This window comes from Acomys russatus, chromosome 11 (genome assembly GCF_903995435.1).
Source record: "Acomys russatus chromosome 11, mAcoRus1.1, whole genome shotgun sequence".
Taxonomy (NCBI): Eukaryota; Metazoa; Chordata; class Mammalia; order Rodentia; family Muridae; genus Acomys; species Acomys russatus.
Genome location: NC_067147.1, coordinates 36,873,352 through 36,901,071, shown reverse-complemented (window position 1 = coordinate 36,901,071; position 27,720 = coordinate 36,873,352). Strand labels below are relative to the sequence as shown.

Sequence of the window (27,720 nt, the reverse complement as noted above, 5' to 3'; positions counted from 1 at the left end):
AATCTACTCCCCTCCCCTAGACCTCTGACAAGTGGGGTCCTTCTTCTCCACTGTCTGACCACAGCATATCAGGTTTCATCTGGGCAGTCTCCATCCCCCTCCTTTGTGCTCCCACAGGGCCTCTCCATCAAGGGCAAGTGACCAAATCCCAGGTACCAGAGATCTTGTCAGATGCAGTCCCTGTTTCCCCCCACTTCCCTGTGTGGAGACCATTGGCTACACCCAAACAGGGGGTCCAGGTCCACTGCTTGCACTGTCCTTGGTTGGTGTATTAGGCTGTGCAGGCCCCCCTGGGTCCAGATCCATTAGCCTTGATAGTCTCCTTATGAAGCCCCTAACAACCCTCTCCTATCCCCCATCTCCACCCCCATGTTCCATCCCCCCATTTCTTCCATACAACTCACAGCACAGAGTCAGGCTGCAAGTCCCGGTATCTGTCCTGATCCCCTGCTGGGTGGAGTCTCTCATCTGTGTTGGGCTAATATCCACTTATAAGCTAGAATGTACCATGTGTGTCTTTCTGGGTCTGGGTTACCTGCCTCAGGATGATTGTTTCTAATTCCATCTATTTGTCTGAAAGTTTCAAGATTTCCTTGCTTTTGATAGCTGAATAATAAGTATTCTGTTGTATAAATGTACCACAGTTTATTTACCCACTCTTCGACTGAGGGACATCTAGGTTGTTTGCAGATTCTGGGTATTATGAATGAAGCTGCTATGAACATAGTTGAGCAAATGTCCTTTGGTGGAGCATCTTTCAGGTATATGCCCAGGAATGGTACAGCTGGGTCTTGAGGTAGCACTATTCCCAATTTTCTGAGAAAGTGCCATATTAATTTCCAAAGTGGTTGTACAAGTTTGTACTCCCACCAGCAATGAAGGAGTGTTCCCCTTTCTCCACATCCTTGGCAGCATATACTATCACGTGAACTTTTGATCTTGGCCATTCTGATAGGTGTAAGATGGAATTTCAGAGTCGTTTTGAGTTGTATTTCCATGATGACTGGGTTGCACATTTCTTTTAAGTATTTCTCAGCCATTCAGTATTCCTCTGGTGAGAATTTCTGTTTGACTCTGTACCCCATTTTTAAAATTGGGTTATTTGGTTTGGTGGTGTTTGATTTCCTGAGTTCTTTGTATATTTTGGGTGTTAGTCCTTTGTTGGATGTAGGGTTGGTGAGGATCTTTTCCCAGTCTGTAGGCTGTTGGTTTGTTCTGTTGACAGGGTCCTTTGCCATGTGTTGTATGCACGCATGTTTGGGTGTGCATCTCTTCTAGTTCAGCTGTTGATTTAACTCAGAGTTATTTGAAGGAGTCTCAATTAGGAAACTGCCTCCATCAGATTAGCTTATGAACATGTCTGGAAGGCATTTCTTAGTTGCTAATTGACATAAGAGCCTGGCCCACTGTGAATAGTGCTCATCCCTAGGCAAGTCGGCTAAGAAAGCCACTAAGTGGTCTCTGTCTGTTGCACAGAGAAGTCTCTGCCACAGCCGTAGCTAATGGGAACAGTGAAAGTCATAAAGCCAGTACTACTTTTCAGCAAAGATCCAGCTGACAAGCCAGCCTTCTCTTTTGTCTTGATTTCTACATCTTGCATGCCTGGGGGCTTTTAGTATTGTACAACTTGGAGATGTTGGATAGATGGGGAATTTCTTATGAGTCACTTATGCCTTCTCCCAGGAGTACTGCTTCTAACTTTCCCCAGGGAAGTCCTGGCGTACTACCCCTCCTGCTTTTAGGAGATAGCCTTATCTGGCCCTATTCAAAGGTCTTCCTTATACCCTGGAGGTTGTGATTCAAATGAAGACACCAGAGACCTTCTGAGGCTCTGACTCCAAGATGCTCTTAGGGCATCTGCCTCTGCACTTACACACGAACAAGGTAATCAGAACAAAGCGAACTTAAGAAGATAAACAAATTCAGTGGGCTAGAGAAGTTGGCGCAGATCAAAGTGAAAGCCTCTTCATTATACTGATGGACAAATATGGTGTGGATAGATGATAAATAATCAAGTATTAAGAGCTCCTTTCCTAAAAAAGGTGGCCGTTACAGAGCCAGTGTGGTGTCGTGTGGCCAAAGAACAAAGAATACCAAGAACAGACATATAGGCAGATCCTACAAAAAATAAAATATAAACATTGTATGATGCCAGAAATTGAACAAGAATTACAGCAGTTTTGGCCTGAGGTTTTTCTTGGGCCTAATGACAATTAGCACCCTAACTATTAAAAGTTGATAATACATTGCTCGGGACATGGCCATCTGCCCAGGCTGGCTTGGAGATTTTCTTTGTCTAGTGCCCTTGAACCCACAAGATTCTTAAAAGTTGTGTTGTGGGATTGATGAGGGAAAATGATAGTAAAAGATAACTGTGTTCTGTCATGGTTTATCAATGATGACTAAACTTATGACCATGCAGAAATTCAAACATGTGTCCAGGGACAAAATTGAAATGATCTATGTTTTGAAACAACATGCTTCTATCCCTGCCTACTGAGTTCTGTATAAATAAAGAAGCACTCTGCCTGCCAGTGAGTCAGGACGCCAGATTCCCCGGACACCTGCCCCCAACCTGACTCACCCCCCTCTCGCCGCTCCTTATCTCCTCTGTGAGACTTGGCCTTCAGGGGGCTGGAACCTGGAAAGTCTCCTTGATGAGAGGTGAGGACAACATGTATGTGCGGTATAAGGGTTGGTATGTGGAATGTAGTTAGGAATTATGCTGTTTACTAAAATGGCAGCTGTAGGTCCTCCTCCAAGATCAAGGACTTCACTAGTCCTGGGTAGTTGTCTATGTTTCCAGTACCAGGCATGAGCTCCGTTTTATTGAGTGGGTCTTAGGTCCAATCAGAGTGCTGTCGGTGATCACTAAGGTTACAGTGCCACTGCCGCAACCTTAGAGTTGCTATGCATGCTAGTCACTGTTGTGGTCCATAGGCATCGTAGCTATGTAAGACTACTGGTTGCTTCCCTCCTTAGGAGCTTGCATGTCACCTACTACTACCATGAAAGCTCGTTCTCAAGGAGGAGGCTTCAAATCAGTTCTAGATTAGGGGCCTCTGGGCCCTGTGTCTGATGCTGAGAGAGGGAGAAAGAGCTTTCTTCAGAGAAGAGCACACCAATTGGTTATCCAATCCCTAACAAGAACATACATGTAACATTATACAGACTGAACAGGCTATATTTATGTACGGAGGAACACACACACACACACACACCAATTATGAAAAAGGAGGCAGAGAGACTCCAAGATGGTGGGACCCAGTGCGCACTGTATCTGGGGAGCGGGACTGCAGTGACTGCAGAAAGTGCTGAGGACTCCAAAACACCAGTGCCTGTGCTTTCCTGCTGAGAGAGAACCCATGGGTGCCACAATACAGTTCCAACCTCCTGCCACCTGACTCCCCTCCTCCCAGAGGGATCTGGAGAAATGGTTCCAGCCTCTAGTCCCAGCTCCAGTCCACAGCTCCACCCATCTTTCTGAGGAGCCTTACCCACCATCTCAAGGAGGGCTGCAGGACCCCAGGAATATCCAGCCTCTGGCCCAGGACTCTTCCAGCACCCGGAGAAATCCAGGGACAACCAGATGTCTTAAATGCCAGTGTAAGAATACAATAAACAATCCAGGGCAGTATGGCACGACCAGAACCCAGTTATCCTACTGCAAGAAGCCCTGGATACCCTAACAGCTGAAATATTAGAAAATGACCTTAAACCTATACTTATGAAGATGATAGGAGTCTTTAAAGCGGAAACAAATCCTTTAAAAAAGAGAGAGAAGCCACTAGAACCCAGTTATCCTACTGCAAGTAATCGTGGACACCCTAACAGCTGACATATGAGAAAATGACCTTAAATCTATGCTTATGAAGATGATAAGGGTCTTTAAAGAGGAAACAAACCCTTAAAAAAAAAAAAAGAGAAGCTGGGCAGTGGTGGCGCATGCCTTTAATCCCAGCACTTGGGAGGCAGAGGCAGGCAGATTGCTGTGAATTCAAGGCCAGCCTGGTCTACAAAGCGAGTCCAGGACAGTCAAGGCTACACAGAGAAACCCTGTCTCAAAAAACAAAACAAAACAAAAAAAAAAGAAATACTTTTTTTTTTTTTTAATTAGAAAGATAACCTGGCTAAGCCAGGGAGCAAAAGCCAGCACACAGCACTCCTCCATGGGCTCTGCTTTGTTCAGCCTCAGTTTCTGCCTCAAGTTCCTGCTCTGACTTTCTTCAATGAAGGATTGTGACCTGGAACTCTAAAATTAAACCCTTTCTCAAGTTGTTTTGGTCCTGATGTTTGTCACAGTAAAAGAAACAGAAGTGGGACCATCTCTGAGCTGTGAAGCCAGTGAAGGCTTTGACTCAGGAGCGCGCAGTCTCTGACACTCTAGGAAACAACTCTGTACAGCTTGAGCCTCTGAGGGCCAGAGAGAGGAGCAAAGCAGGAGATCTGCCAGGGTCTGCCATAGGCAATTCTGGATGTCAAGGACTTTAGTAAAGTCTAAGTGTACTCCTGGGAGGAACTGAAGACCTCTGACTCCTTGCTACAATGGCATCTTTGCCTATTGTTGTCTAACCAGTGGCTGTCCAATGTGTGCTGGGTTCATCTCGTGTTCAGCTTCATTGCTGGCCACAAGTTGGGCTCCTCAGTGTCCAGCCCCGATAAATACAGAGCCTACACCCCCCGCCCCCCGAAGAAGCAGACGGTGACAAGTGTGAGTCTCCGGTTTGCAGGCAGTGTCCTTGTGGTGGTCTGAATGACAGTGCCCCTCCCCCACTTGAGTTCGTGTATTTGAATGTTTGGTCCCCAGTTGATGAACTGCTTAGGAGGATGAGTTGGCCTGGCCTTGAAGGAGAAGGTGTATCATTGTGGGTTGCCTTTGAGGTTTCAAAAGCCATGTGAGGTCCAGTCTCCTCCTCTCTCTGCCTGCACCTGGTATGTCACAGGTGTGAGCTCTCAGCTTCTGTTCCAGCACCATGCCTCCTACCATGCTCATGAGATTAACCCTCTGAAACTGAAAGCACTCCCCTGATGAAATGCTTTCTCTCAAGTTGTCGTGGTCATTGTGTCTCTTCACAGCAATGGAACCTAACTAAGCAAGCACACTCACTTCTGTCCATCCAGGGGCTGGTTTCCTCCTCCTCCCGGGTTCACATCCTCTGTCCCACCTGCATTGTGCCCACAATTGAGACACACAGGCTCTCCATCGTCATTTTTATTTAAAGACTCAGAAACACAGGCATCATAGTTTGCCACTACTGTCAATTCATCCAAAATTACACACTGACATTGGTGTATAAGAAAAACATATGTGGGGCTGAAGGGCATGTGTGTCCATCTCTTGTGTGTTGTGTTGTGCAAAGTACAAGGGCTTCCAAGTCTACTGGAATGGTTTTTGGGTGTCCAGCCGTGTATTTACACCCCACTACAGACCATCTCGTCTGTCTTGTTCCTTCAGTCCTCTGGGGGCTAGACTATCCTGTCTCCTTGGTGACCCTCAGTCTGAAGGGCTGAGACCTATTAAGGAAAATCACCTGGCCACCGGCTACCACTGTATGAGTCAGAGGAATGTGCTGCTGGCCAGGATGGAATGGGCATGTGTCCCTGGGGAAAGATGACCATAAGAAAGGCACCTCTTTTCTGTCATTTACTGGGAATAGATGATTTTGAAGGCTAAGGGGTTTGAGAGTATTGAAAATACTCAGCCCATGGGGCTCACTGTGTACCATAAAGAGCCCCACCTGAGAATGAGCCCCGGGGCCGTTTCCCTCCCCAAGGTGCTTCCATTGTAAACCCATGACTCTGCTAGGGAAGGGTCCTGCTCTTGATCTCCAAAGATACCGTGATCCTTTTCCTGAGCTGTGTGTGAAGCTGCTGCTTCCTCACCATCATGAAGTGGCCAGCGCGAGAAAGGGGAACAGCTCAAAGTCTGTTCTGTCGGCTCAAAGTCGATCTTGTTTTAGGAGGGAGAAAAGGACTTTTCGTTGTCTGGAAGCTGGAGTTCATCTGGTTCCACTGAAAACCATCTCACTTAGGAGGTAGGCCTGTGCACTTCCTTGGCAACAGCACAAGTTGGACCATAGATCACTCGTCTCACTTAGGAGGTAGGCCTGCGTACCTCCTTGGTGACAGCATGGGTTGAACCATACATAGATCTTTTGTGCATTGATGGGCAAGTAATTTAGCAGTGACACTATCTAGCACCTTGTGGTTGTCACTAACCCTGTACACAGGGGTCCCTATGCCTAAGCTAGAGCTTCTCTTTAGTTTTCCATGTCCAATAAGTGTACTATTATATGGAGGGAGGAAGAGACAGTCTCTGGGTGCCACTGCCTGCATGTGGCAGCCGCCTGGCAGTTTAACTAGCTAAGTCATATTCCCAAATCGGAACTTTGACGATAGTGGTCCTTGTTTTTTTATTATGAGAAGCAGTGGCAGCCTCTGCTACCAAAGGCTTGACACAGGTCTGGGTAATTTTGCAAAAATGTACACAAAGGCTCACAAATTGCTATTTTGAGAAATTTTTGGGGAAAAAAAGGTGTTTCTAAAGTGTGACACTCAACTCTTGATGGCCATTCAGGCCAGCCTCTTGGGAAGCAAGCTGTTGTGATAATGAACTTACAGGAAGGCCTCAGGGTTAAAGAGACCAGCTTTCCTCCTTCTCCTGTGTTCTCAGGCTCTGTGAGTCCATACTCAGGGATCAGATTTGTGCTATCATTGTTCCTTTGCTCTCTAGCAGATGGAGTTTTGCCTGGCTTGATAAGGGAAGTTATTTATTTTTGAAAAGGAAGAAAAAAAAAAAAAACCTATGCAAGGTAGTGATCTGAGCTGTTGTAAAAGCTGCATTTTGGCAGCAAGACATGCTTTGAGAATGTTATTTTTAGTCTCTCCAAAGCAGTCAAAGGAAGCTTCTGGGGTCAAGCTGTGTGTGAGTGTGCGTGCCTTCCCCCCCCCACCACCACCACCACACAAAAGGCAGTATCCATGCCTCACTATGTTTCTCATTTTTAAATGACAATCGCTCCTACCTAGTGGAGCCTGTGGTTTAGGCTAGTTCCAACAGCCAGGAAAGACAGTCTCCAACTCCATGTAGCCATCCCAGGAGACTCTCCCACCCAGCTCAGGGAGCACCAGGCAGCACCCTCATATTACAGGGCTCCCTCAGTGTGCTCCAAACGTCACATGGGAAATAATATAAAACTTTCTTTTGATGTTACCGCATTTTTTCCCCTTGAAGCTAGTGTTACAAAAAATCAGCACCAGATGTATGAAAAATATGCAGCGTCTGACTGGTTAGAAATATATAAAGTCTAGGAGTTGTACATTAAAAAGGTGCCATAAGAAGGAACCAATGCAAAGACTGTGGTAGTGAAATCAAATGGTGTTCCTTATTATCCTGGCGGGAGACAAAGCCACAAGGATTCTGCTCCGGTGCCCTACAGGACCCCACCAGACACCTTGGGAGACTCATAGCTCTTATATGAGGCTCCTGAACCATGAATTGCCCTGGATGTGGGGCTCGATGGCAGGTGACAGAGGTATATAGAGGAATGATACCACGGCAGCCAGAGACTACAACACACTCTTCATTGCCGTCAGCCCTAGCACACGGCCCCCACTCCCAGCTTTGTGCAGAGAGCTAGCACTGCTTTAGCTGCTGGGCGACACAGTTGCACGCGTTTGTCCACATGGGTAACTTTTTCTGTTCTACTGCTTTCTCAGATTCATGGCCTGGTCTTGAGGACACCTGCGTGTGCTTTCAATAAGGGCTTCATGTGAGAACATGGCCTTAGCAACCAAGCCACCACCCCAGCCAGGTTGTTCCTGGCCTGTGCTTTAGGAAGGCTCTGGCACCCAGGTGATAAGGCGGCCTTTGTGCTCACATAGTGTCTTCTTGGGTACCCTCTCCTGGACAGCAGAGCTGGACATGAGCAGTGGCCCTCAGAAGCTCTCTACAAAGCTGCCTGGGAAGAGACCTGTGCGACCATTCCGCTGCAGCGTCCCCTTGAACCAGCCATCTTCGTGTTTCTTGTGCACGAAGACAATGTCACCTTCCTTTAGCTCAATCTCTGCTTCACTCTGTGGTGGGTAGGAGACCACCACCCGGTACCTGGGAGGACAAAAGAACCAGCATGTGAGCCCAGGGATAGGTTGTCCCTCTTATGCCCTGTGTCCTACGTGCCCACTTGGAGCACTCTATTCCTTTCTTTTCTTTTCTTTTCTTTTCTTTTTCTTTTCTTTTCTTTTCTTTTGAGGCAGGGTTTCCCTGTGTAGCCTCGGTTGTCCTAGACTCACTTTGTAGACCAGGCTGGACTCAAACTCACAGTGATCCACCTGCCTCTGACTCCCGAGTGCTGGGATTAAAGGCGTGTGCCACCACGCCCAGCTCGAGCTCTCTATTCCTTCTCCTTCCCTCTAGGTAAGTTCTTACAGTGTGCAGTTAATTTTCACATTTCATAAAATTTTGATTTATCATTTGTAAATTTTCCCAAAGCTCTTTGATTCATTGTCTGATACCCTTTCGAGCAGTTGGTCAGGGAGGGATTCAGGTATCTAAAACAATACAGGCCATTGCCACTGCAGTTTCATGGCGCCAGAACCAGACCCTGGAACCGTATTTCTAAAGACATCACATGCTGTAATCATAGGGGAATCAAGCTGAAAGTCCTAAGAAAGTTTCTTCCCTGTTGGCTAGTCCTCATAGCGCTCAAGGCGCTGTGCTATGCAGGGCGCTGCAGGGAGAGCTGTGGTCCTGGCAGGCCACACTACAAATTGGCCAAGCAAAGTGTGTCAGCTGCTAAAACGTGGCAAGTCTGCAATGGAGTACTTCTTGCTTGAAGTTGAGGCCTGTGCCCCAGAAGGGAATTCACATCTCATATTGTAAACTTGGCCAAAAGCCAGTGGCTGAAGAAGTCATAGGCCCTAGTGAGAAAGCTGCAGTTTCTGTAAAAATGATATGACATATTCATCAAACTGTGCTCTAATTAATTACAGTATTATGTTTATGCCCACACATTAATCTGTTGTCAGCTTGGGTCAAAGAAACATTTCTCCCGGTGGGCAGTGGTAACTGCAGACTCTTTCTTGGTCAGAAGGCTTAACGTAAGTAGCTGTTGACTGCTGAGCTGTAAGGGAGATGTCTATATTTCCCCCTCTGAGGCTGAGGGAATATGACTGAAGTGGCAGGAAGAACATAGGAGCTGCAGGATGGGTCAGAGTGCTGCGGAATGCTGTCTCTGGGCACGACACTGCTGTAGCCTTTATTCTAAAATGACTGTTTATTCCTGACAGCTTCATACACACATATAATGGATTTTGATCCTTCTCTCCCCCCATCATTCTGTCTTGACCTCTCCTTCTCCCACTGACACTTTTTTTTAATCTTCTCAAGCTCCTTTATATCTTTTTTATGTGTGACCCACTGGGATTCAATAGCATGGGGTGGTGACACTCTTGAGCTTGCAGCAGCTGTGACACCTGCCCATGAGCTGTAAAGTTGGGTCCATCAACATCTGTCATGCAGGGGCATTCATGGGCCCATCTGCCTCTAAGGATGGGCAAGCAGTTAATGGTTTCTGGGGGAGGGAGAGATGTTTTCTTCATGGTGGAGTCCCTAGTAACGGACCAACGCTCCTTCAGGTGATCTCTCAGCCATGTTCTTGTAGGCAACCTAATGAAGCTCAGTGGACCACCAAAAAGAAACTGTAAAAGTAGATGGGACTAGGTGGGATAAAAAAGGGAGTAAGAGGAGACAAAACAGTATAATGGGGGTAACTATCAAACTATACATCTGTATGCAATATCATAATGATCATATAAACTATAAAGCCATTGCAATTGGTGTCCTTTTAGACACAGTTCTCAGGCACAGGTGCCTTATTTTCCAATAGCTAGGCTTCTGCATAGCCCCACCATGTCTCATCTTCCCTCCTACCTGTGCTGGTCTCATATCTGGAGGTCTGCCGTAGTGATTTCATGGCTGCACCTAGTCAGCCGTGGACTCTGGGGAGTGGGGACTGCTCTAATGTTGGGACATGGGCTGGGCCCTTAACTTGTTCTTTCTGGATATGTGACCTTTGTGTCATAACCTGTCCATGTGCCAGGTTCCCCACTTAAAACTCAAGGCCCCTCACCTGAGCCGCTACCTCCTAGGTAGAAGGATTGGTGTCCCATTTGGTCTGGAAGACACTTTTAATGCTGCTTTGGTGGAATGGCCATTATTTTAAATCGTAGTATGTATGGCCTCAGGTGGAACTGGTTGGAGTCACATCATTGGTGCTAATAGGGCTCAGTTCCTTCTCACTTCTTTTTTACATGACCTGGGCAACCCACAACACCAAGACCTCAAGGTCCTGTTTTCAGATCAACATGACAGGAAGTGAAACACAGTGCCCTTTCTGCTTTTGCAGGCCACGTGCCTCAGAGTAGCTGGGGGCCACAGCTTCAGCTAGGTGAAGAGCCTAGGGTTTTCTATGCTCTGAAAGGTCTCCCTACATAGGAGACCAGAGTTGGACCCCTTGGCCATCACCTTTCCGAGAACCCAGAGTCTTGAGGCCTACATGGCACTAGCCTGACAGACACATGGCTGTGGCCCTGACAGCACTCCACCATTGTCTGAGCTCTCCTCCTCATTAGCTGTGCCGCGTGTCCTGTACAGATTTCAGCATCACATACCTGAGTCCAGAGTTGGCCCTAACTTTACTTAACCCTCCTTCCCCATGCATCCTGTAGAAACTACTCCACTCTAGTGGTAAAAGGGGTCACACCTTTCTGACTTCGAATAGGCCAGTCCCCACTTCATTCCAGACACCAGCCTAGATGCCCTCGCAGGGACTAATACCCCTTTCTGCTTTCTGTGAATGTTCATACTGTGGGCTCTCCTGATCCCAGTAGTCACCCTTCCTGTTCCTTTGGAAATGCCTAGACACTTGCACGTGGACTGGGGCCCTATTCATGCCAGCCTTCCCTACTGGAAAGTGTATTGTATTAGTGGTTATAGTCTGCAGACAGCAGGAGTGGCTGCACTCCTCTGAGGATCAGCTGTCTTCTCAGGCACCAACATTTATCGGGTGTCTCTTCCTTAACCCTTGACAGCACTCCCATATAATCCCTACCATTAGCCGCTGGCCCCCTAGTACCTGGGTAGAGTTGTATGGCATGTGTCTGACACCTGTACTCTCTGCCCCTAGGGCAGGTGACAGTTGTTTGTAGACCAAAGTTGAAAAGAGAATGTTCCTGGGTGATTCAATTTTGTTGTGCCTTGGTTTTTCTAAACCAGAACATACAGAGACAGGGGCTTGTTGAACGCCTCGTCCCCCAAGTATCACTCAGCACAGCCAGGTGATAGGATGACAGTGGTCTCCTTCAGGAGCCATCTGTGTGGCTGTGGGTGATAAGCTGGGGACAGCTCAAAGATGATGAAAGGTAAAGGAATATTTTATCCTCACACCCACAACCCAGCTGGTGGGCCAGGCCAGGGCAATGCTGAGCACTGCCACAGTAGGAGGGAACAGCAGCATTGGCCTCTTTATTCTACAATAAACGAGAATTCCCAGGGGGGAAAATAAGCTGTGTGCACAAGGGCTAACTGATTAAAACTTCAATGACTGGAGCTTTGGAATGTTGTAGGCCCAGAGCCTAGTTACAATTTCTCTTGCGCTATCTTTAGCCAAATTAAAGAGCCTTTCCTTGCCCACCTGTGTCAGACCTGTCCCGACAAACAGATAAAAATCTTCAGAATGTATTAACCTAACAGAATACTGTTCCTCATCAACCAAAGAGCTAAAATAAAAAAAAAATCTACCAGGGAGCACCTGAGGCTACAGCTGACATTTCTCTACCTGGATGAAATGGTCCCTCTGATGCTTCCGTATTTTTAAAAATGCCTTGATTTATGACTTTATTTTTTGTGTTATAAAAACTTCATGAAGCTGCTTCCACATCAGAACATGGTATTTTGGGAGACTTAAATCTGTGTTCCCAGGCCATGACCACTCAACTTTGGCTCAGTAATAAACCATGTAATAAACCCTTTGAGGTAAGAGCTGTGGTTGTGTGTCAGTACTACCGCTGTCCAGGCCGAGGACATCGGGGAACATGATCTGAAGACTGAGGAGTCCCAGCACAGGCCCTGGGCTCTCAGAAGTTTTCATATCCTCAGAGGGATTTTCTTCAAATAGAGTCCTGCATGTTAATGTCTGGGAAGGCCAGGCATGGAGCCTGATCTTTTTAAGTCCAAGAATCGGAGGGTCTCTGCAAAATGAGTGCCTTGCACAGGTCTGTGGCCTGGAGTCTGTCTGAGCTGGATCACACATGTTCAGTCCCTAGTCACCAGGACTTCCCAGATACCAAAGGCTAGCCCATGGCCGTTCCATTTCCACCACTGTCCACATGGAGACATTAATCCCTTTATGGGACTGTGACTGCTACTATAGTTGCTGTTAATGCCACCTTGCCACAAATTAGAATCACTTGAGTAGGAAGCCTCCACTGAAGAACTGCCTTGATTACCTTGATTGACGTGGGCAGGCCCACCCACACCCCAACTGTGGGCAGCCCTTTTGAGGCAGCATCCCAGATAAGCAGGGTGCCTGAGAAGGAAGAGCTTCTCATCCTTTACTTGCTTGGCCTTCCCTTGCTGCTGAGTACTTCACCAGCTGTAGAACCAGTGTTTCAAAACTTACATCCTTGACTAGGAACCATGGGTTTTCCAGGAACTTTCTGGGCTTCCTGCACCAGATTGGAACCAGTGAGGCACCTGCCTTGTGGGCTGAGTGGTCTACCTGTTGAGGCACCCAACCGCAAGAACTAGGTAACTTTTAGGTTCTTAGCATCTCTGCTCACGTAATGTGTTCTGCTTCACATATATTTGTTTATACATACATGAATATATGAGCTGAGTCTCTGATCAGAAAGCCCTCTTTGTAGAACCTCTCATCCAGCTGCTAGCCAGCTGTGGAGCCATAAACAGTTTCTGAGGCTTTTACAGAACATTAGTGATGTCATCAGGAAGTGAGGGTGCTGGATTAATACGATTTAAGGAGGTTCAATGGATAATACAGGTGCCTGTGAGCTACATGCAGAGCCTTGCCATCCTGGGACAATGGCAGGAACTCATGCCAACTGGGAATGTTTTAAGTACCAGCCCTTCACAGTGGATATTAGCCACTGATACTAGAACTGCAAATGTCAATACAGATGAACATCTTAATTGTCCATTAGAAGTAATTGGTTTGTGGTGTCCCTCTGGGGACCTGCAGAGACTGTCTCCTCTTGGCTCTGGATCTAATAGTACCATATACCAGCTCAAAAGCATCCAGAACCATAGTTTGTGGTTGTGTGGCAGCAGAGCTATGGATGTTACTGCATTTTTGAGTTGGTTAAAAAATAATCCCAAGAAATCCCAAGAAATATGAATTTTGGTCACTGCTTAGAGCTTCCTGGATCATCAAGCCACCATGTGCATCTGGTCTGTAGCAGCCTTCCTATTGCACAGGGAGTGCCATGAACATTCTAGAGTCCCCAGCATCAGGGATATTTACTATTTGGCCTTTGGCTGGAAGCCTGTGTGACCCCCTGATCTAAACAGACCCTTGTCTACCCACTGCCTGGCACGTGGAGGTGTGGTCTCTCAGGTTAGCATGTAGAACAGCTGCTGTGTTCAAGTGACAAGTGAGTGAGCAGTGGAGGGACTAACAGATGCCATTGTTGCTCTCTCAGGGTGTGGTTTATGTTTTAGTATTTAAGCAGTGTTCTAACTAGTAGAGACTGGGCAAGTGGCGCCTATTACATTCCCATAAAGCCTTCTATTCAAACACACAGATCCATTCACAAAGACAGACACTTTACCCCTTGGAAAACTTGGACAATCTATTGCCTGTGACCTCAGCAGGCCATGTCACCATGTCTCAGCTTTCAAATCTGTAAAAACCCCATGTCGAATTTGTATAAAAATGGATCAATATTGGCAATCCTGGATGGTTTGACCCAATAGACTATACATACCTTGAAGACAACTCTAAAATACCACAGTGTTCTAAGGTTCAAAGGAGAATTGCTTTTCTGGGTGGGTGAATGAGGTACAGGTCCCCAGGGGACTCTGGAAGGGTTCATTTAAGGATCCTCAAGGTTGAGAACCCAGTGTTCTGAGTGGTTATGGAATTTCTGCAGGGATCACTTACAACCCCCAATACAGGAAGCAGGCAGAGTAGGAGTAAGAAATATGCCCCAGGGCCTGGGTAAAGAGGGGCATCTGACAGACTTGACCCCAGGGAAACCCCATTTTGCCCAGTCACCCAAGAAGCTTCCAGAACTTAGGTGTTAGCCCTTAAGAGAAGACAGAGAGATACAAGCCCTCACCCCTTACCTCTCTCTGGGCAGCGGCTTAGGTTCAGGGCGGATGGAAGCCATGGACAGACTTGCTTGCCGAGAAGGGGACAAAGAGAAATTCAGGTCCAAGGAGCCTGCTTTTCTGTGCAGTGGTTCCAACCCAATGGCTCCCTGCATCTCACTCTCTATGGGGCAGGAACCTGCCCTGCCGTGGACGGTCAATGGGGACACTTCGGGGCCCATGGCACCCTGCAATGAGGTATCCATGGCCAACTGGGGGTCATGGGTTGGAGAGATAGATGGTGGGGAGCGTGACTTCTTCTTGGTAGATGCCCCAGCTAGCAGCTTCAGCAGCCCGCTCTTCTTCTCTTTCTGCAGAAACACAGTAAACCAGATGGGTTAGTGTCTCTAGGAAGACCAGCTTGTGTAGACCTTAAGGACAGTCCTGTAAATCTAGTCCAAGGAAGACAACAAAGACAAGCCTCAAGGCTTTATTTTTCTTTATTGGAACCTGGGAGGAGTATCTCAAGAAGCCAGCTCCCATATAAAGTTGGTAGGCTAGGGATCCCACAAAACAAGACTCCCCATGTAAGGACCCATAGGCAACTTCATGGGCTGTGTCAGAGCAACCCAGTCAGGGTGAGGGCTTTGCTCTGCAGGGGAGTGGCTCCCAAGGGGCTCCTCATGAGTCTGGGCCACACTGTGGTGTTCTGGGGAGTCTCTGTGTCATATCCTATTATTTTTAAAAAGTTAAGAAAAGCTGTAGGAATTACAGCCCAACTGAGAGGGTAGTTATTCTACATAGGACACCCAGACATACAGTCCCTCATCCAAGAATGAGCTACAGGATGGGCCTTTGGGACAATCTGTTTAGAACCCTTGGGTGTTTAAACATTTCTCCTCATGAACAGCAGTGGAGTATGAGTGTGTGGACGTGTGTGTGTGTGTGTGTGTGTGTGTGTGTGTGTGTGTGTGTGTGTGTATGTGTGTGTGTGTGTGTGTAAGAGATCCTGAATTCTGGAGTCATTTTCAGTGACCATGCCAGGAACACAGATCTAGGTTGTCCTTAAGTCCATGTTCCAGCTGGAGAGATGGCTCATTGGTTAAGAGCACTGGCTGCTCTTCCAGAGGTCCTGAGTTCAATTCCCAGCAACCACATGGTGGCTCACAACCATCTATAATGTGATCTAATGGCCTCTTCTGGCCTGCAGGTGTACATGGCAGACACAACACTGTATACATAATAAATAAATAAAAATTTAAAAAAAACATTATGATGGGTGGATCTGAGCCCAGGGGTTCTGCTTGATCAAAGGCACCAACCAAGGACAAAACATGCAGTCATCATCAAACCCCTACCCAGATCTAGCCAAGGGACAGAACATTCTCCACAGTTAAGTGGAGACTGGGGACTGACTTTTACAGGATCTCTGGTGCCCCATATTTGGTCATGTCCCTTTGTTGGGGAGGCCCAATGGCACTTGGAGGAAGGATAGTGGACTGCCAAGAAGAGACTTGATACCCTAGCACCATATTCAGGAGGTCCCCCTCGGTCACAGTCATAGGGAAGGGGGATTGGGGTGAAAGTGGGAGGGAGGGGAGGGAGGAATGGGAGGATGCATGGGATGGGATAGAAAATGAGATGTAATATGAATTATTTTATTTTTCAATAAAAATGTGTTAAAAAAAAAGTCCATGTTCCAGGGTGGAAGCAGTTTCATAAGTTAAGTTGAAAACACATTCGTGAGGATATGAGAGAGGTGCTTACAGCACACGGGGAAGCTTTTCTGTAGGCCTAAGATGCTGTCTGATGACATTCTTAGCCTTTGCGTTTGTAGACACTAGTAGTCTGAGACATTAATGGATTGGTCACAGAAGTTAGGTCTGACACAGAAGTGGGAAAGGAATGGCTGGTTCTGGATGATCATGCTAGCCCAAGACAAGGTAATTATTATTAGCCCATCAGTTACATCTTTGTAGGGGGCCTAGGTCCAGTGCATGCATGGTCTCTGCAAGCCCCCTTGGATAAGGCCCTGCTTTAATGGGATATATACTGCAAAGGGTCAGGGTGGCCAAATGTATGGATAACTTTCCTGTCTCAGTTCTTCAGGATTAAATGTGACTCACGATTTTCTAAATTTAACTTGGACAAACACTGATACCTTCAAAGCAGAGATTTCTCTAAAATGTTTGCCTTCTGGAGTGGAATTCTGCCAGTGCCTGCAGCCTCTAAGTAATCCCTTCACTGTGGAATCCCTCAGAATAGCATCCATCACGCCTGTGCCATTCATGGAATATGGTGGCAGATGCTCTAAACACTTCCCTGGGAGCCATCACATAGGACACAGATAATAACTAACCGAGAGACTGTATATGTCAGGGACAGATTGATGACTCAGTACTGGAAGTGTCATGTGGGAGATAACAGATTTCACAGGAATGGTCTGGACTAAGGCTTATGTTTCTAAACAGAAGACTGTAGGTTTTCTTTTGGATAGTGAGTAAATTAGAGAATTTCTTGATTTTGGGGGTCCACCTGATCCCCTCTGGAATTAGGTCACATATCCCAGTGGCACCTCTGTGTGGCCAAGAGCAAGTCAGAGGGGACCAAACAGTATGGCTGGAGGGGAATGGACTGGACCAGCCTCAGCCTGGGGTCCCCTCTGGAGGTGTGGTCAGAAGATCCCACTATCAAGATGTGCTTATGAAACATTGCTCCCTCTAGAGCGGTGATTCTCAGCCTGTTGGTCTCAACCCTTCTGAGGGTCTAATGATCCTTTCACAGGGGTCGTCTAAGACCATCCTACATATCAGATATTTATATAGTATGATTCATAACAGTAGCAAAGCTACAGTTATGAGGTAGCAATGAAATTAATCGTGCGGTTGGGGGCCACCACAACATGATGAACTGTATTAAAAGGTTGCAGCATTAGGAAGGTTAGGAAGGTTAGGAACCACTGAGTTAGAGTCTTGGGAGGGAGAAAAATGAGAGCTCCTAAGAAAAGACTATGCACACCTTCTTAATCTAGTTAGCACCTGGGCTGGAGAGACGGTTCAGCAAGCCCGTGTTTAATCCACCGCACCTTCATAATGGCACATACTGTCTGTAACCCCAGTTCCAGGGCATCCAACACCCTCTTCTGGGCTCCAAGGGCACAGGCATATATGTGGTGTACACATACATGCAGACCAAACATCTACACATATGAAATAAAAATATAAAAGAATCATCTCGAACTCCAGTATTAAAAAGAGATTTGGTAGGGGCTAGTGCTGTTGTGTGGGTAAAGCACTTGGCTGATATGCATAAGGCCCCAGGTTCCCAAGCAATTCCGAAAGAGATTTTTTATATATATTGGTACTGCACTGTAAGGCATACAAATGGTAAAATATTATTTTGGATTTTGATTACGATTGAAGCCTTCTTAATGGTGTACCTACATAAAAATGCAGTTGGAGGACAAAGGCATTTAAAGCTTAAATCAAGACTCGTTGCTAACAGGTCAATCAGAAATTTCAGAAAACTGTCACATGGGATAGATTTGATGTTTAAATACCAGTATTAAACTTTTCAGGGACACTATACATTTTACTAAAATTCATTCATTTTTCTCTCTCTCTCTCTCTCTCCCTCTCCCTACCCCCCCCCCCCTCTTAGAAGATAGCTATGTAATCCATGCTATGCCAGAACCTGCAATCCTCCTGCAATTACTCCTTAGTAGCTGGAATTACAGGCCTTCCCTACCACACCTAGCATGTAAATATATATACTGTTCGGTTTTGCTGCACATGGAACTTCACTTGTGTACATTAGGCAAATATGTTAACTACTGAGCTAAATCTCCAAGTGACTTCCTTTATTAACCCACACTAACAGGTGTGGCCAGGATACCATCTCCCCCGAGTAGATCTGCCATCTGAATTCTTACTCAGTAGTTCTTTAGCTTGGATCGTCTGAATACATACCTAACACTGGGTCAGCTGGATGTAGCAGGAGGCAGACAGCTTCTGAGAACCCTTCTGAATGGCCTATAGGTGAAGATGGTATCTAGAAATTTCCTTATCCTTGTTCTAAACTCATTTTGCTTCTTTCACATTCTGTCTGCTGAGCCAGTCAAGCCTGATGTGTTTTTCTACAGGATTAGGATGGGGTTTGGCCCAGAGTCAATCCAGGACTCCTCCCCACCACAGAGGCAGAAAGGAAGGCCCAGGTTGCTTACCCAGGAGCTCTTCCATCTGCAGACTTGCAAACCATTGGTACAAGCTGATGATATAGTCTCTGATAATGGTGACGATAATAATTTGATGCTGATAACTCAACAGATTTGAGATAAAAAACCAAGCAAAATCACCCCTTTTCATCATGCCACATGCATCCAATGGCATTTCTGCAAGCTGAGACCCGAAGGTGCTCTCAGCTGAAATCAACTCAGATCTTGTTTTGACCCTGGTGACCTTTGAGGACCTGCAGATTATTCAGGAAGCCCAGGAACACCCCCCACCTCCCAGGCTGCCGATGTCAGATCCCAGGGTTGGCAGGGTTGGAAGTAGGTGTGGCCAATTACATGTTCTGAGTGTGAAATGTGAAAAGGGGGAGGATTTTGCAACCTGCTACTGTAAGCATGGTGGTAAAAGGTATGAACCAGAGAGAAGGCTTATTGTTAGCTCAAAGAGCAGGAGTTGGTCCCCTGTAAGGGGTAGAGGAAGTGGGTAGAGAACGAGGCTGGTAGAGCAGTAATGAAAGGTGGATTAGTAGGTCATGTGGTCCAGGGTCAGAAGGTGTGGAAAGAACAGATCTAAAGACCAGAGGCTTGTATTTGGATGGTACCTGGTGAGGGCCTTGGTACCATACAGTGAGAAGGAAGGGGTTGGCATACCTGGTACCTCAAAGGCTGACCAAAATGCTACAGTGGAGGTGAAGTTGTAGGGACACAGGAAGGCAGAGTCTAAGGACTGAATGTAGCTATTGCAATGCTTCCTAAGGAGATAAACAAACAATGACAGATGATGGTCACAGGGTGGCATATGGCTTAGAGCAGTGGTTCTCAACCTTCCTAATGCCATGACACTTTAATACTGTTGTGTCTTGGTTTCTTTTGTTGTTTTTTGGGGGGGGGGTTTCTCTGTATAGTCTTGGCTGTCCTGGATTTGCTTTGTAGAACAGGCTGGCCTTGAACTCACAGAGATCAACCTGCTTCTGCCTCCTTGAATGCTGAGATTACAGGCATCCACCACCATGCCCGACCTACTGTTATGAATTGTAATGTAAAGATTTTTGGAGATAGACATTTGTCAAAGGAGTTGCAACCCACAGGTTGAAAACCACTGGCTTAGAGGGAAGATGAAATGAGACAACTGGTTGGGGACATGCAACTAGAAGCTTCTCTACTAGGTGGCTGATACAAAACTTTGCTCTCTGCCCATGTGGCTGGGAGGAGTTCCTGACTGACTTTATGCCAACTCTGTCCTGACTCTGCTGAATAACTCAATAGTTTAGCAGACTTGGAAGACAGAATGTGAAAGAAGCAAACTGCACTTAGAAAGGGGGAGGGGGCTTTTCAGCCACCACCTCAACCTGCAGGCCCTCAGGAAGGACAGGTGGCAGAGTGGCAGGACCGTCTGGCAGGAAGTAGAGAAGGGAGAATGTATTATTTCCCATTAGCTGTGGGAACAGCCATCAGAAAACCTGGGCAGATGCTAATGCCTAGGGAATTGAAACAAGGAACAAAGCTGGAGGCCGTAAGAAGCCTTGGGACAGGACACAAGGGCAAACGGAGACGTGGTGTCCTTATCTTCTTAGTCTGGGTCCAAGGCACAGAGCTGCACTTGGAAGCTTTCTGATGATTACTGTAAGTCTGGAAAAGCTTTCTTCTCAGAGACGGGGTTGGGGAGAGGGTAATTAAAAGCTATGCCCTGGTAAAATTTTAGTGGATAAAAATCACAGTTCTTGTTCTGCATGAAAACACAGTTGCTAGAAGGGCAGAGAAAGTTTATAACAGTATAAATATGCAATGCATTTTCTGAGAGGGCAGGGAAATTGAGTATCTATAATGGATAAAGAGACAGAAGTTAACAAGCTAATTAAGAGACCGAAAGGTTGGTAGTGAGCTGTTGGGTATTTTAAACATTAAAACACACATTAAAAAATATTGCCCTGGCAAAAGACAGAAGACAAAAGTAATGGTCATTAAAAAATGGGTGGGGAATGGCAGCAGAGAGCAAATGCAATGCAATTAAATTCTCCAACTTTTCCAGGCTGGAGGCTGTGAGTGCATTGTTTTTCTTGCTTTGTTCAGTGAAGTTTTGGATCTGTGGCTTGTTGTTTACTGCATGGTGTTGGGCACCTTAGGGAGTGGAAAGGATGGGTGACAGGCAGGTGTTGTTCCTTCAAAAAACTGTTAGAGAGATGGCTCAGCACTTCAGAGCAATTGCTGCTCTTGTAGAGGACACAGGTTTGGTTCCAGTCACTCACATGGAGGCTCACCACTACCTGAAACTCTAGTTCCAGGAAATATTACGCCCTTTTATGGCCTCCTCTTCATTGCATGCTAGTGATATACTTAACATGCATGCAGGCAAAACATTCACACCATAAAATAAAAATAAATCGTAACACACACACACACACACACACACACACACACACACACACACACACACACACACACTGTGATCTGAGCAGTTAGCTGGACTCAAAACCAGAACAAAGAGTAATAAAACGCTGCCTTCTCTTCAAGCTGGGGCTAGGAACAGGTGTGGAGAGTCAAGCATGTCTGACAAGGCATAGAGGAGTCCTTGAAGAGCTCCCCCTGAGGGGCCTCAGGAAGGTACAGTGACACTGCTGTGGCCTGTGAGAAGCACAGGATGTTGTGATAGCTTGGGAGCAGGATGGACCTGGATGCCATGTCAGTTATTGGTTGGCTGATATCAAACTAGTTCCTGACCTACTGTGCTCCTTGATTCCCTTCCTTGTAACTGGACACATGATTAAACAGAAAGATGAGAGTGGCAGTGCTTGAGTGCTTCATACTAAGTGTTGCTTTGGGGTGTGTGTGTGTGTGTGTGTGTGTGTGTGTGTGTGTGTGTGTGTGTGTGTGTGTGTGAGATGCATATGTATGTGGGTGCACGTACCAGTGTGCACTCATGTGGAAGTCTGAGGCAGACATCAGATATCTCCTCTATGGGTCTCCCTCCACCTTAGACACTTAGACAAGGCCTCTCATTGACTCTGAAGCTCATTGGTTGGCTAGACTGGCTGTCTGGGTGGCCAGTATCTCCACTCTTAGCACTGGAGTTACATGGTCAGACCATGACCTTTTTTTTCTTAATATAGGTGCAGAGGATCCTGGGAACTCAGGTTCTCATGGTTGCTTAGCAAGCTTTTTACTTAGTAGTTCACACCTAGTCTGTAGCTCACATAAGGAGCCCTATAGGGTGAGGGAAGGGTTTGATACCACAAACGGTGGGCGCAATGTGGTAAACTAGAATGTTGTACAACTTGGATTTGCTGAGTCAAAATTTTAACTATGGTTCTAGTGCCTTGCCGTGAGACCTAAAAACACACCCCACACCCCCACACACGTACATATGTACACATACATAATAGGCACATATACATATATGAGACTAATAAGCTCATAGTTTTAGAGACTGGAAGCATGTGGGCCCATTAGTTCTGCCACCTGGAGAGGGCCTCTTGGTTGATCAACATGATGGGTGTTTGTGTGTGGGGAAGGAGCACATGGCAAGATAGTAATCAGACTTTTAGAGGCCACGCTACTCTTTCTCATTAACTAGTGGGAATTAGCCACAGCCTCTCAAAAACCACACTAGTCCCTCTTGAGGGCAACACTCTTCATGGTCTAGCCACCAGCGTAAGGGTCCTCTCTTGAGTATCACCGCAGTGAGGCCCATGCTCTCAGCAAGCACACAAGCCTTACACAGTAGCAGGTATTCAGTAAGTGACAGACATCCCACACTGGTCTGGGTTGTAGTGGACAGGCTATGAGGCAGTAACAGAATGGTTCCGGCCTCAAGACTCCAGATTCTCAACAGGTTTTCAGTGCCTGTGAAACAACAGCCTAACTGCTCAGTCATAAACCTATGGTGCCTCGCACACCTCACGCCCTGAGACTCTGCACACGGATGGAGCAGCTCTCTCTACACTGTTGAGAGGAAACATCACCGGGACACACAGCCAGCCAGCAGGAAACTAGCTCCTGCCCACTCTCAGTACAGGCGCTTTGGTGATGGATGCCAGAGCATTTCATTAGGCATCTGGTGCTGCTGGCAGCATTTATTTCTATTATTACAAGCCTGCTTGTAGGAAATACAGCACACTTAACTTACTTGGTTTTTTTTTTTTTTTCAGTGTTAGATCTTTTTGTTGTCTTATTTTAAGTAACTATGACCAAAACACCTGAGAAGCAACTCAGGAGGAGGGATTTTGGTTCCCTGGTTCAAAATGTTTAGTCCATCATTGCTTGGGCAAGCATCATGGCAGCAGGGGCCATGGTAGACACTGGCCTTTGTTTCTCAGTGGACAAAAAGCAGAGAACAGAGGAATATAGATGGGCCAGAGTGACATAAAGTCTTATTATACCCCCATGGCCGACCTCCTCCAGCTGTGTCTCATCTGCCTCCCCGCATCTCTCAATGATGCCACCACATTAGGAATATACTGATGGATTAATCCTTTCATTAGAGACTTAATCATTTGACTATCTGACAGTAGGTTACAGGATATGCAGAGGAGTGCTTCACCAGTTTCCTCAGCATTTCTTAATCTAGTCAAGTTTGTAATACAAATTATTCTAGCTAGGAATTGAACCCAGGACTTCCCGCATGATAGGCAAGTGCTCTACCTCACTGAGCCACATACCCTTAGCTGTAGCAATGTCTAGTTTAGTCACTGTGCAAAGGATGTAAATAGTTCAGTGGCTCTTTAAACATGTTGATGCTGCTTTACATCATGCTGTGTCAGACATTCAGCCAAGGTTTACTAATTTATGTAGAACTAAACATCAATATCATCAAGGAGCAAACAAGGGGCTGGAGAGATGGGTCAGCAGTCAAGAGCATGTGCTGCCAATGACCAGCACCCACACAGCAGCTCACAACCATCTGATTCTCCACCTCTAGAGGATCCACTGCCCTCTTCTGGCCTCCGTAGGTGCCAGGCTCATGGGCGGTGCAGACATATATGCAGGCAGAGTACCCATACACACATATACAGCAATACAAAATTTAAAAAGCATATCCATTTTATTAGTGTGCAAATTTGCTTTTCTCTTAATAAATGATAAAATTATATGTAAAATAAATTTGTCATTTGTTATTATTGAAAAAAGTATGAGAAAAACAAGACACGAAAGCTGGCCGCTACCAATGATCCTTTGGGGACCTCTAAGAGACAAGAATATTAAGTCTTTGAAACAGCCCAGTCTGAATCAGTTACAGACGATGTCCCAGGAGCCTCAGACCTGAAGAAACACCATAGCTCCCGGCCTATGGTGGGAATGCGGCCAGAAACATCTACAAGAAATGGATCTTTCCAGGTCTTGTTCCAACTTGGGATATTGGTGGAAGCATTGAGCATGCCTTCCAGCCATCAGCACACACAGTGCATATGGTAACAAGATGGTGCCTGGAACTGAGTACATGAGAGATGCAGCCTTCGGTTAGGCCCTTGTTCCCATGATTGGGTGTCCCGAAGATACTGACATTTGTGTCACCTCCCCACCAGATGCTAATTCTTTCCAGTTTTCTAACTGTGTCATGGCTGCTTGTCTTGCCTGTCTAACTATCCCCTTGATTCTTTTGCCACACTAGGGTGGATATGGGTCTCAGGCCCACGGCCCTCTGCCCTGATGCTGACATCCCTTTACATGAAGCCTTGGCAGACTCAGCTCCTTACCCACCCCTCCCTTCTATGGTAGGATTATCCCTATCCCAATGGCTTCTATCTGTAAGAGCTTCTAGATCAGTGGTTCTCAACCTGTGGGGCGCAACCCCTTTGGGAAATCAAATGACCCCGTCACAGGGGTGATATCAGATATTTACATTACGACATTACGATTCATAACAGCAAAATTACGGTTGTGAAGCAGCAACAAAAATAATTTTATGGCTTGGGGGGGGGTCACCACAACATGAGGCACTATATTAAAAGGGTCACAGCATTTTTGTAAGGTTGAGAACCACTGTTCTAAATAGCTCTGAACACAGAAGCCACCCACAAATAAAACCACTGAAATATTTGCCAATGAGTTTCCTTCTTACCCACCCCCAGCTAGAGGAGACAGAGGAGAGGACATGCTTGGTCCCAGGTGACTGGCCAGAGAGCCCAGGGACAGATGAGAGGGAGGCCAGGATGGAAAGTGGAGGCTCATATCCCAGAAAGATCTCTATGTCCTTACACTGGCACAAATCTTCCTGCCTCCTTTCTAGTCCTTAAAAAGAGAACAGCAGCCTAAATACTTCATGCTCTGGGTCTCTACTTGGACCCTGCAGTCATGTTGATGTATGCCCCACTGGCATGACCATTCGGTTGCTCTAAGTGGGGTAGAAGTGGCCAATGGAGTTTAACACACAAAATATTTACTTCCTCTTTTGTCTTTTGTTTTCAAGACAAAGTTTCTCTATTTAGCCCTGGCTGTCCTGGAACTCACTATGTATACCAGGCTGGCCTTGAACTCAGAGAGCCACCTACTCTGCCTCCCAAGTGCTGGGATTAAATGCACATGCCACCACCGCCTGGCAATATTTAGCTTGTTAATGATAAGCTATGACTCTTCAAGTCATAGGCTCAGAGATCCTGGTCTTTCTAATGAACTCTGAAGGGTGCCTGGGCGAGACTGCGTGAGTGACGACAGGCTTTGAAGGAACTGGAAGTTGTAGACACCACAGCCCCGATCCTTGTTGCAAAATGTTCATAGCATGCCTGTTAGGACCTGACCCCAAAGAGAAAAGTACTCCCCAATCCCCCACAAAGATACAGTGTTTACACTTAATGGTTGTGCCACCATCTGCCCTACCAAAAAGGAAGGCAGGGCCTTTTAGGCATTGATACCTTTCCTTATTATTTCCTTTCATCCCATGCCCATAGGACATCTTGGTTGGATTCTGCTATTTACTGCGTTCTGCAGGCTCAATTTCACCAACTGTAAAAGGATGTTAATAACTTGCGTGCCTTGGGAAGGTACTGTGGCGCTCAGGTGGACTCATGGGCATCATGGCACAGCTGGGAGAGGCCGCACTTCACCCGTATGCCTAGCATCCTCATATGGTTAACTTTATAGAGGCTTGGCACCTTGACAGTGCGGACATAAGGCCCCATCCTCTGCAGGAAACATGATGTGGGTGGTGCTTAGTCATTGCTTCACACACGGCTTTTACTATAGTAGCTAGGAAATGATCACTTCTGCTCTGAGCCAGGACACAGGCTTCCCTCAGACCCATGGCAAAGGCAGCAGTGCTGCTCTGGGAACCTGAAGCAGAAGCAAGCACGCCAGGGTCTGCTTCTGCTGTGGCCACGGGTTGGCCAGGTACTTGAATGTGACCGTCCTTGGGGTCCCAGGCCAGGTACTTATCAGTGTTTGCACTGCTATCAGGGTTCTGCAAAGTTGGGAGTGGGTCTCAGGGTGGCTCACAGCCCCCAAACATGAAGAAACCAGCTAGTGCATTTGGCAAGTAAGGAATCACACTGAGGAGCTCTGCTGAGTGGGCAGGCAATGACTGAAGACAGCCTAGCCCAGACCAGTGGAAGCCGAAAGCAAGCCTCCCCGGGAAGGACAAATCAGCAGATTTCATTTTTATAATTAATTTAAAAAGGCACTAAACTCCAACTGGTCAACCTACAGAGAATAAGAGACTCAGAAGTGCTCAGCCCCAAACAGGGCACATGTATAACACCCTTGCAACGAGGCTCAGGGGCCTTCAAGTAAGAAGGGGTGGGAAAATTGTAAGGACCAGAGCTGGTTGACAGCCTCAAGCAGTGTTTGCCAAATTCAACAAGGCTGTTATACATATGAATTCACAACAATTGTGACAACATGCACAACATTTGCAAAAACTGCAGCCAGAAAAAAATCCCAGAGCAGGAGGTGACCCAGGGGTGGGTGTACACAAAATCCTACTGTTAATTGCAGAGAAACAGTCAGTTTCTTTAATGATGTGGCTGCTAGCAGGCCCTCATCACTCATCAGGGCAGGCCCTGCTCCCAAGACTAGCTAGACAGCATAAATTGGACTTGATGGGGCAAGGAAAAAGCAAAGAAGGAATCTCAAAGTCTGGTGGGAAGGGATGGGAGGAGCCGGGGTACCTGAGTGAATATATTCAAAATACATTGTATGAAATTAATAAAAGTATTATTTAAAAACAATGAACCAAAGAGAACTGTAATAATCAGAACAAGCAGTGAAGGACATTTTGTGTGACATTATGGAGCTAAAAGGACACCTGAGAAACTGTGATATATCCTATTTTCTAAATATGGCCCAGTACTGCCTCTTGGCTCATTTATGTCCTTACAAAGGTGTCTTGGGGCTCCCCTTAGCTAGTGTGCCTCCAAGGTAGAGCACAGTGAAAAAACACAGCCACATGCCAGCCACTTGGCAGAACCACAACAGCCACACACTTGCTCTAGGAAGAAGGGTGCCACGACACAGGCTGGTGTTCTGATAAGATGCAGCTGAGGCTCCCTCCAGCCAGCAGGAGGGATGAGTTAGCAAACACCGGAGTGCATGCCCACAGAGGCCTGGTAAAGCGACTGAGGTTTGGGGTGACTGGCTATAGAGCAAATGATTGGAGCTGATTTCAATGATCGTTCCCACGAGATTTCCCAGGCCCAGGGTGGATCTGTATGTGGGCTTCTTGGCAGTTTTGGCCTGAGTTCAGATATCTCAAATCTTTCTGTGAGCTTCATGCATGCCAACCTCTTTGCACTCACATGCCTGCTTAGCATTTCTGATAAGCGAACGTAGGATGGCAACACAAAAGTACATCCTAACAGATTTTCTTGGAAATATTTCTACAGAAATACTGGAAACATGTATAATTGAAAGCCTACAGTCATCCAAATAATAGACAAGAATTCTGCAAGGAAAGATGCCAAGATCCAAATTCAGTGTAGTTTTCCTGGAAACAAGCTAAGTTCTAGATTCCCTAATACAATCAAACCAAATAGCAGGGCCACACAGACCCTGATGGTGCAGTTAAAAGACAGACTGATCTTGATTTTAAGGCATAACCAGGAACTGAGGTAGAAGCATTTGGGGGTGGTTATTATTTAAGACAGGGCCCCACTAAGAAGCTCTGAATGTCCTGGAAGTTACTGTGTACACTAGCCTGACTTTGAACTCAGATCTGCCTGCCTCTGTCTCCCAAGGACTG

General features: G+C 46.5%; 1 protein-coding gene across 1 annotated transcript in view; it reads right to left on the bottom strand.

The window, feature by feature from the left end:
* Positions 1–7,616: 7,616 nt before the first annotated feature.
* Positions 7,617–27,720, bottom strand: part of Sh3rf3 (SH3 domain containing ring finger 3) — a 292,558-nt gene continuing 272,454 nt past the window's right edge. The window contains exons 9-10 of the mRNA XM_051153081.1: positions 14,363–14,697; positions 7,617–8,107 (exon numbers count right to left, since the gene is read on the bottom strand). Of these exons, the coding sequence (XP_051009038.1) occupies positions 7,939–8,107; positions 14,363–14,697 (504 nt within the window). The 3' untranslated portion in view covers positions 7,617–7,938. The remainder of the gene's footprint in view (positions 8,108–14,362; positions 14,698–27,720) is intronic.